General features: G+C 41.9%; 1 protein-coding gene across 2 annotated transcripts in view; it reads right to left on the reverse strand.

Annotated features, from left to right (window-relative positions):
- Window positions 1–10,560, reverse strand: part of LOC126998844 (uncharacterized) — a 30,273-nt gene that overhangs the window by 6,529 nt on the left and 13,184 nt on the right. The window contains exons 4-6 of one of the 2 annotated variants that reach the window (XM_050860993.1): window positions 10,489–10,560; window positions 8,549–8,707; window positions 3,568–3,702 (exon numbers count right to left, since the gene is read on the reverse strand). The exon at window positions 10,489–10,560 is cut by the window's right edge and continues 62 nt beyond it. In XM_050860993.1, the coding sequence (XP_050716950.1) occupies window positions 3,568–3,702; window positions 8,549–8,707; window positions 10,489–10,560 (366 nt within the window). The remainder of the gene's footprint in view (window positions 1–3,567; window positions 3,703–8,548; window positions 8,708–10,488) is intronic. The other variant, XM_050860994.1, reaches the window with a different exon arrangement.

Consider the following 10,560-nt stretch of genomic DNA (forward strand, 5'->3'; position numbering starts at 1 on the left):
GACCGAGCCTTCTCTTCTCTCACGATGTTTGAAAGGAAGAACCCAAAACAAAAATGAATCATTCCATAGCAAGAAAAAGCTGCCCCAAAACGAAGTTTCCTGGTGCTTTGACAACAATGTTCGCCTACCACATGAACGTCCTAGAACACAACACAGTTAAAAGTTCTTTGCACCATGAAATCCTTAGAGTGATCTCAAAATATGGAACTGAGGTAAAACAGTAAAAGAAAAGACTACAAAAGTCTATTGAAATATCCCTACCAAGGAGTAAAAGACCAAACACATGCAGGGATGAAAAAGTTGAGGGATATGGGGGGAGGGAAATTTTGAGGAACTTCTAGAGGCATGAACATTTTTCACTTTTCTTTCTTAATTTTTTCATTTACACACAAAACATGGAATGCATATTGTAGCTGATACAATTCTTAAGAAATCATTATAAGTGCAAAAAGACTGAAATTTTATTACTATGTAAAATTCCCATGTAAACCTTTAAACGCCATATTCTCAAAATGTGAATTTCGGTGAATTGTTGCTATTGGATTGGAAATTTCTCATCACCACAGATATTGATTCTTACTTGCTTTACATTTTTCATTTAGTGGGACATAAAGGAAGATTTTAATCTTATAAAATGTGAGTTTTTGTTGATCTTATTTAAAATAGATCCTATTGAAAATAAACTTTTTAAAAAAGTGATCTTTTTACTTATTTATTCATACTTCGAAACTACACCAATTACACAAAAAATAAGATTAAAAGTTTGCAGAGACACCATACTTTCATATAATGCTAAGTAAAATGTTCTGCAAAAATATATATATATATATATATATATATATATATATATATATATATATATATATATATATATATATATATATATATATATATATATATATATATATATATATATATATATATATATATATATATATATATATATATATATATATATATATATATATATATAAGATAGAAATTTAAGTTAAAATTAATAAATAAAAAAATCTATGTAAAAAATAATAATCAGATATCAATGAAACTAATGCCACATAACTTTCTTCCTGTGCTCATCACTACTGGAAAAGGAGAAGTTTCTACTGGCTATAATATTTTTTTTTTTTCCGAATCGAGGAAACGCCCTTAAGGAGAGGAGGGAAAGATGAAGAAGTGAAATTGGTGGAGATATTTTTGGCTAGTGCCAAAAGTCTTTGGAAGAATTAGAAAAAAAACAAGGTTTCGACATTTCTTATTGATCAAAGAGCTGTTAGTAAGTCGAAGAATAGATTTGGCACGATTCCGGGCGGAAATGTAAAGGTCATGGTTAGCAGGAGATCGAAGGCTCTGGTACCTTTTGTGAGCTGCCTCTCTATCTTTGATAGCACGCCCCCCATGCGCCGACCGGTGACCGACAGGTAAGGACCGGTACGCGTCCTGTCGCAATGAGGACGGCCCTCCCTTAACGACCTGTTGCTGACGTGTTACAGTAATATTATCACCCACTTATATTACACATTTCTCATTATTATTTCTGTAAATTATTGGTGAAAAATAGTTACTTATAAAGGTAATGAAAGTATTGTGTGCTTCACTGCAGCAAAATATGGATATTTGTGCCCCCCCCCTATGTGCCGCAGACATGCAAAAAATGATCCAAGCAATCTTGGTTTAACCTGTTATTAGTATGTATGTTACATTATATTCGTTCTAATGCATTTCCATTAACCTGGGCAGAGCAGAAGATGAAATTAACAATTCTTTTTTAAATTTATAAAAGCCAATAGCTCCACAGCTGTGCACATCATGTCCTGCAGTGATTTATTATACAGGTTGAGTCGGGACGGAGCTTGGACGGGCTGAATGGCATGGGACGTCATTTTTTTTTTTTTTTTACAGCAGAGGAGTCAGTTTAAGGCCATAAAAAAGGTAACAAATGTGAAAAAAGCCCGCCACTCACTACTCCTATAAAGAGTTAAAGGAGTGGCCGAAAGATAGGTCAATTTCGGGAGGAGAGGTGTCCTGATACCCTCCTCATAAAAGAGTTCAAGTCGTAGGCAGGAGGAAATACAGATGAAGGAAGATTGTTCCAGAGTTTACCAGCGTGAGGGATGAAAGAGTGAAGATGCTGGTTAACTCTTGCGTAAGGGATTTGGACAGTAAAGGGATGAGCTTGAGTAGAAAGTCGTGTGTTGCGAGGCCGCGGGAGGGGAGGAGGCATGCAGTTAGCAAGTTCAGAAGAGCAGTCACCATGAAAATATCGATAGAAGATAGAAAGAGAGGCAACTTGGCGGCGAAATTTAAGAGGTAGAAGACTATCAGTAAAAGGAGGAAAGCTGATGAGACGAAGAGCCTTAGACTCCACTCTGTCCAAGAGAGCTGTGTGAGTGGAGCCCCCCACACGTGAGATGCATACTCAGGAATGTACCTCATTTCCGGGCAAGGGTGGTTTGATCTACCACCGGTCGCCGCACAACTCGCCGTGTGCTGGAAGGCCGCACGTCGACCGCGGCCAATGACAAATGAAAAATGGACGGCGAACATCAGCGACCTCCTTCTGTGCTATCTGACGGCAACCAAACGGCGTCCGCTCGCCATCCGGTCGCCGTTCAACAGTTAATGGTCACCTGTCAGCCACCGATGGCAGTCCGTTTGCCGTCCAGACGCAGTCCATTCGGCCACCGGACGGCAACCTTTTTTACGACCGGCAGCGACCTGAGAGGTCGGCTGGAGGTTTTAGAGCAGGACCTAAAACCTCCAGCCGTCCTTTTCGGTCGCACGGCAGACACATGACGATCGCACGCACGACCATGTGAGTCCTCTCGCGACCTGCAGGTCTCCGGAGGTCGTCCGTGGGTCGTAAAGCCATTGTGACTGGTCCTTAAGATGGAGATTTAAGCGAAGGGAGAGTGGGTCAAGTTGTGCTCCACTTTAGAGGTCAAGTAGACAAAGAATTTTACATAGTTAGTAGAGTTAGGTGAGAGATAAACAGCACAGATGTATTTAGTAATAGAATGACAATGAAGTCTTAGCCAGATGGTGGAAAATTCAGAAGAGTCAAGGTCGTGGGCACGAGAGGAAGTGATGTTGTTGCGCACATAGGCGCAACATCCAGCTTTGGATTGATATTTAGGATAGAGATAGTAGGAGGGAACAGAGTAAAGATTGCTGTCAGTAGCCGCCGAGACCTGTGTTTCGGTGAGGAAGAGAAGGTGAGGTTTAGAGGAGGAGAGATGGTGCTCCACAGAATGGAAATTGGAACGAAGACCGCGAATGTTGCAGAAATTGATAAGAAAGAGGTCTGAGGAGTTATCAAGACACCTCTCAAGTCAACAGCCAAAAGGGGAGTCCTCCCTGGGGGAATTTGTGGTCCCCCCCCCCCAGGTGGGGACTCCGAGGCTCTGTTTAGTTTAGCCATATCAGGAATATAACTATTCTAAAGATATGGAACATGAAATGTTATTTATCCTGCTTTAAAACAATATTTTCCTCAACTTAGTTGTCCAGGGTAGTCTTGTTTCCCTGATGCAAGTGCGTACAAAATGGTGAATATAACGGTCGTCGTACCTTTTGCTCACTCCATTTATTGCCCATCCCGACCTTCTTGGTGCCCTGATAGTTGCCGATGCCCGTAGCGAAGAACGTGACGTTGGGGGAGCGTTGGTGGTCCTTCTTTCCCATGGTGGGGTCGTAGGCGTACACCTGTTGGGGGAAGGGAGGGGGGTTGAGGACTAAGGGGGTGTCGACGTGGAGTGTGGGGACGGTGAGGGATCATGCTCTCATCCTTTCAGCCCTTCTGGGTAAGGAAAGGGGGGAGAGAGAGAGAGAGAGAGAGAGAGAGAGAGAGAGAGAGAGAGAGAGAGAGAGAGAGAGAGAGAGAGAACATATAATTTTCATCATGAGCAGCAGCCTCTGTTTTTCCTCAGCAAGACAAGGGCTCTTAAAACGTTTTCATTCGTTTCTCTCTTGTGTCTTTATTTTCAGGTTTAAATGTAAACGTTCCAAATACTTCTTCATTTCATCACACTTTTTGGTGAACGGTCTTTAAATATTTTTTTTCTGTCGTATCTCTGTCAATCACTTTTCTTTGTTTATCTCTTGTCTTCTGTTTTACATAAATGTTCTGATTATTGTTTTTTTTTTTTAATTTTGATTGTCTTATTTAATCTACTTTTGTCTGTTCTTTTACCCACTTGCAATATTTGACAATCAATACAGTGATTTCTTGCACTGATCTCTCCATTCCTCCTGGAGTACATAACAATATCCTTTACAAAGACTTGGTCAATTTTAATTTCTCTAATCCGTATGTCACGATGCAGTGAACGCAATGATTTAATTATTTTCCAATATGTTACGCATTTTCGAAAGTTTTCAGGCCAGTCTTATACGTATTCATAATTTTAGTTCGAGTGGGGAATTGGTTTGTATCAGTTATCTCAAGAATACGCATTTATATATTAGATGACAATCTGTTTGATTTGAACATGATCATTCAAGATTAAGTTTTTTCTTATTCATCTTCAGCCTTTGTAGACTTTTACTGTCTAGATCTTTTATTATCTGGTGCAGTTTTCCACTCGTTAACAAGAAGAAAGTCATCTGCAAATATATGATTACTAAGAATTCGTTTCCAAATTTAATTCTCTTCTTCCTTTGTTTAAGATTTTATAATATTTATTTTGAGCACATCCTAAAGTATTTGGTTATGTTGTATTGCTCTCTTTAACTATTTCTTTTATGAGAACTTTTCCGGTACATGTTGAGTCGCTGTTCCATCTTTGTTTAATCTTCAAGAATTCGACAATAGAGTTTACCAACACCCTATTGTCGAATAGCATTCAGTACCACTGCTATTTCCACTGAGTCGGAGACCTTTTCGTAATCAATTAATGCCATATGAAGATGTTTCGTGTATATTTTTTCCCCATATTACTCAGTTTATTGTCCGAATGCAATATGCTGTCGAGAACCCACTGCTTATTACACCAACAGTCGGAGTCTCAGGAACAAGATAGATCTACTGAGGGGGAAAGCATGTGTAGAGTTATTCGACATTATAACAATCACGGAAACATGGGTGGATACTGCAAACAAAAACTTCATGCCGGAATTGGAAATAGATGGTTATCTGATGTTTCACAAAGAAAGAAATGGGAGAAGGGAAGGAGGGGTCAAATATTCCGCTAACAATTCTATTCAAACAAATGGCGACTTAGAATCAGTTTGGGTGAACGTCCACAAAGATAAAGACAAACTAAGTCTTACTCTTGGGGTTCTTTACAGGCCACCCAACCTGAGCAGGCAGGACACGGATATATTACTACAAGAGGTTGGCAGGGCGAGCACGAACAATAATGTCTGCATAATGGGGGACTTTACCTATAGGAATATAGACTGGGAAGGCGTGGTGGGTGATCTAGATTCTGAGGATTTTCTGAAAGTAATACAAGACAATTTCCTCAAGCAGACAGTAACTGAGCCTACCAGAGGTAACAACATTTTAGACTTAGTCTTAACCAACAACGAGAATATGATCGGTGAGCTAGACGTTGGGGGAGAACTAGGTGGTAGTGATCACAAGGAGATTAGGTTTAACTTAGACTGGGCGGTAACCCATGAACTTAACCCTGTGTTGGTACAAGACTTTAGAAGAGTCGATTACGAGGGGGTTAGAAGACACCTTGAGGAGGTAAATTGGGGAAGCTTGGGGCTAGATGAGAGCTGGATCTCAGGGCCGGAACCCGAAGTACAAGGGAACCACGTAGAAATGACCTACAATAATTTAGTTTGAGTAATAGCATAGGGTCAGAGACAACATATCCCTTACCAAGCACGTAGAAAGGAAAATAACGACCCTAAATGGATGACCCGCATGCTCAAGCATGAGACGGGCTTAAAGAAAGGAATTTATAGGAAAATAAAGAACGGGGAAATCCACCTCAGGGGTAGGTATGTTGAACTAGCCAGATCGGTGAAGAAAAACACCCGCCTAGCAAAAAGGAATTATGAGATTAGGGTAGCCAACGAGGCCAAGAGCGATCCCAAGGGGTTCTTTAAATTGTACAGAAAGAAAACAAGGGAGAGAATTGGACCGTTGAAAACAAACACTGGTGAGCTCGTCGAGAATGGAGAAGATATGAGTAAAATGTTGAACGACTATTTCGTCTCAGTTTTCACACAGAAAATCTAACAGCCATTCCGGAGAGAGTTCAGGTATATGAGGGCGAAGATAACGACAAGTTGAGGGATGTGATCATCACTAGGCAGGTAGTCCAGGATGAGATTGGTAGGTTGAAGAAAAACAAATCGCCGGGCCCAGACGAAATATTCCCACGGGTTCTGAAAGAATGCAAGGAGGTCCTCAGTGGCCCACTTACCGATATCTTTAAGATGTCGGTAAATTTTGGGTATATGCTCAACCAATGGAAAGTAGCTAATGTGACGCCGATTTTCAAAAAGGGAGACAAGTCAGCCACCTCAAATTATCGCCCAATTAGCTTAACATTAGTTGTAGGCAAGATGTTGGAGTCAATTATAGCCAGAAGCATTCGGAACCATCTAGAGAAACAGTTTGATTCATGACTCACAGTATGGGTTCACAAAGGGTAGGTCTTGCCTTACTAATCTGTTGTCCTTCTACACTAAAGTAATCGAGGCGGTTGACAGAGATGAAAACTATGACATACTATATCTAGATTTCAGCAAAGCGTTCGACAAAATCCCTCATCACCGGCTATTACTAAAACTACAGGCTCACGGCGTAGATGGGAAAGTTTCGAACTGGATTAGGGCGTGGCTTAGTGGTAGGAAGCAGAGAGTGCAAATCAATGGTAAAAATCTGAATGGGGCAGTGTTACGAGTGAAGTCACGCAGGGGTCGGTGGTGGGTCCACTGCCTTTTATTATTTACATCAATAATTTGGATACAGGAATTAGCAGTGATCTCAGTAAGTTTGCAGATGATACCAAGATCGGTAGAGTAATTAAATCAGACCAGGACGCTAGCGTACCTGAGTGCAGGTAGGAATAACCCCTCACACAATTACTCCTTAAATGACACTCCTCTAAGAAGACTTGGGAGTCTTAGTGAGCGCTGACCTCCGTCATAGGGCTCATTGCATTCAGGATAAAAATCGAGCGAACAGAGTACTGGGTTTCATCTCAAGGAGTGTAAGCAATAGGAGCGCTGAAGTCATCCTCAAATTTTACTTAGCACTAGTTAGATCTCATCTCGATTATGCGGTTTCACAGTGGAACGCCAGCACTCGTCGAGCGAGCAACTCTCCTGGCCTTTGAGCCAGCTTATAGACTGTTGAGTTGCTCGCTCGGCTCCGGCTACGGGTGCAAGATGCACCCGTGCCCCCCGACCAGCTGAGCAGGGCCTCATGGCCTGACGCCCAGCAACTCTGCCGGGCTCTACCATAGCCCATCATGCCAACGAGCATGAAAACATAAACGAACAACATATGCGGTTCAGTTCTGGTCACCCTACTATAGAATGGATATCAAGATGTTAGAATCTGTACAGAGGAGGATGACAAAAATGATTCAAGGGGTGAGAAACTTGCCTTATGAGGATAGACTGAAGCATTTAAATCTACACTCTCTAGAAAGGCGAAGGTTGCGAGGAGACCTGATCGAAGTTTATAAATGGATGAAGGGCTTTAATAAAGGGGATGTCAATAGGGTTTTGGTTGTTAAAGAACCAGGTAGGACACGTAACAATGGATTTAGTGAGGTGAGGTGTGGTTAGGATTACAGGAGCTGCCTTGTATAGGCCAACTGGCCTCTTGCAAACTCATTACGTTCTTATGTTCTTATGTAAAACAAGCTTGTTCTTTAGATAAATTACCGTGCATTCAAACGACAAGAAATAGAATGAGAGGACTGACTACCCATCCAAACTTAGCAAAGAATGAATAAAATGGCTTAATGTGCATTTTCCAGAGCAAGAAGTGAATTATGAGAACTAACCTACTTCGCATCCAAACTTAGGAAGAAGTGGATTAAGAGAGTTAGTGACTTTATGTGCATAAGAGCTTAATGTGCATCCAAACTTCGGAGGAAGTGAATTAAGGAACTAACTTGCTACGCATCCAAACTCAGGAAGAAGTGAATTATGATAATTTATGTGACTTACTGTGCATTCGAATTCAGGAAGGAGTGAATTAAAATTTAGCTAATCATGAATTAAGGGAACTTCCTGTGCATCGAAACTTGATAAGAAATTATGATAACCTACTATGCATCCAACCATATAGAAAGAAGTGAGTTAAGAGGACTTACCGTGCATTCAAACTGAATTGTAAATTAATTAAGATAATTTATTGAGCATTCAAAGCTAAGAAGAAAATTAATGAAGAAAACTTACTGTGGTTCCATACTTAGCAAGAAATTAATTAAAATAACTTACTGTGTAGCGAAACTTCGGAAGAAGTTAATTAAGAGAACATCCTGTGCAGCCAAACTGAGGATGAAATATACTTAGAAAATTTACTATATCATCCAAACTCATCCAACATTGAATTCAGGGAACGACAACTTACTTTACATCCGAACTTATCGAACTCATCCTCGAAGGACCACTCGTTGTTGACGCCGAATGAGAAGACAAGGCAGTTCCCGGGCTTGATGTTGAACCTGCTGTCCATACACACCAGTTTCTTGCCGTCACCAGGTGCCGGAGGCTTCCCTCCGAATTGACGCTGCAGGAGAAGTGTTGTATCTCATTTATTTTCAAAAGTAATAGAATATGTTGTAAAGAAAAGGGAATAATGGGATTGTGTGGCTGTCTAAATCATCTCCAATGAGATCTTTTGTTTAGTCTTATTTAAATACTTGTGGACATCGGGTATTGCACATTTTTTTAGCATTTAAAGTAGTGGTCGGCGTCGAGGCGCACGCCACAACCTTAACTCGTTTCTTTTTGGGGGTCCAACCACGCCGCGGGCTCCCTTAATTAATGCAATCGCTTTGGTTTAACCTGCCGCCTATGACGGGTGCATGACAGAGCCTACAGAACCCCTGCATCCCGAATACGGAAAAAGTCCCTAGCCCTTCTCTTTATTTTTTGGATGTTAGAATGGAGAAGATGTGGCGCCGACCCGCAAAACCAGGTCCGGGGTTAACCTTCGGAAGATTCTACGTGTGGGCTCCTTTACCATCGCGAGCTTCTAGGAGGATCACTGACTGCTTTACCTAGCTAGTGATTACAGAAGGCTGAAGCACGCATTTGGGTTCATATCTCTTATTGCAGGGTTCGCCCCTACCGAGATGTGTGAAACTGAAGAGAAGGAGGTATTCTACTCCAAACTCGACACCGGATTAGACCAGTGTTCCCGTTGGGACACACTCATTGTTGTGGGTGTGTTTTTGCTACTACTGGCACTAAGAGAATAATTGGCTATGCGTTATAAGTTGGCTCCAATAGTTCCGGTACCAAAAACACAAACAAGTCTCCTGAATTTTGCTAGATCTTGGAGTCTGAGAATTGCTGGTCCTGGTATCAGTTACTAGAGCTACACCACTGGACTTGGTATAATAATGCTAGAGGGGTAGCTGAAGAGATGACCACATTCTCGTAAGCACTCACTGAGAGATCTTTCAGAACTGCCGGGCTTTCTGTAGTGCAGAGTTCATTGGAACTGATCGTAAGCTTTTGTTACAACTCTCAAGCTTCTTGTCAGGTCAAAACGAATCTCAATATGTAACAATACTGTGTTTCATATTGAGACTGAAAGATTTAGCGTGTTTCCATGAGTATACAGTCTCAGTATCGAATTGGTTCCTTATGCTGAGCACCCTTGAGGACTCTGTTGGATGAAACAGTACAGTCTGTTCATGCGTGTGGAGAAGACACTGAGATCTTGAAATATTTCATATACTTTAGTATCGTAGTTCAGATTGGTTTTGTCCATGATTTTATGCCCTGAAGCAGTGCCAAGAATAAATGAGTGCATGTCGACAGAGAGAGGAGTGGGAGCTGCCGTGTTGTGGTCCTGAAGCAGTGCCTTGAATGGATGAGTGCCAATATACAAAGAGGAGTGAAAGCTGCCCTGAAGCAGTGCGAAGAATGGATGATTGCCAACACATAGAGGGGAGTGAGAGCTGCCGTGAAGCAGTGCCAAGAACGGGATGGGTGAGAGCTGCCCTGAAGCAGTGGGGAGAATGAATATCAACAGAGAGAGAAGGGTGAGAACTGTCCTGAAGCAGTGCGAATAATGGATGAGTGCCGACTGCCGACACAGAGATAAATGAGAGATGCCTTAAAGCAGTGCCAAGAAGGGATTAATGCCAACACACAGAGGGGTGAGTTCTGCCCTGAAGTAGTGCCAAGAAGGGATGAATTCGAATACACAGAGAGATGGGGGAGAGCTGCTCCGAAGCAGTGCCAAGAAGGTATGAGTGCTAACACAAAGGGGGAGGGGTGAGAGCTGCCCCGGAGCATCCGCCGAGGGTGAAGCAGAAGCCGCAAACCCTCCTATACCATGTCGCTGCAGGTGGTCTCCGTCTTGTGGAGGTATGCCCGGTACTGGTCCATGCTTGCCAGGCCGGGAAT

Source organism: Eriocheir sinensis, chromosome 15 (assembly GCF_024679095.1).
Source record: "Eriocheir sinensis breed Jianghai 21 chromosome 15, ASM2467909v1, whole genome shotgun sequence".
NCBI lineage: Eukaryota > Metazoa > Arthropoda > Malacostraca > Decapoda > Varunidae > Eriocheir > Eriocheir sinensis.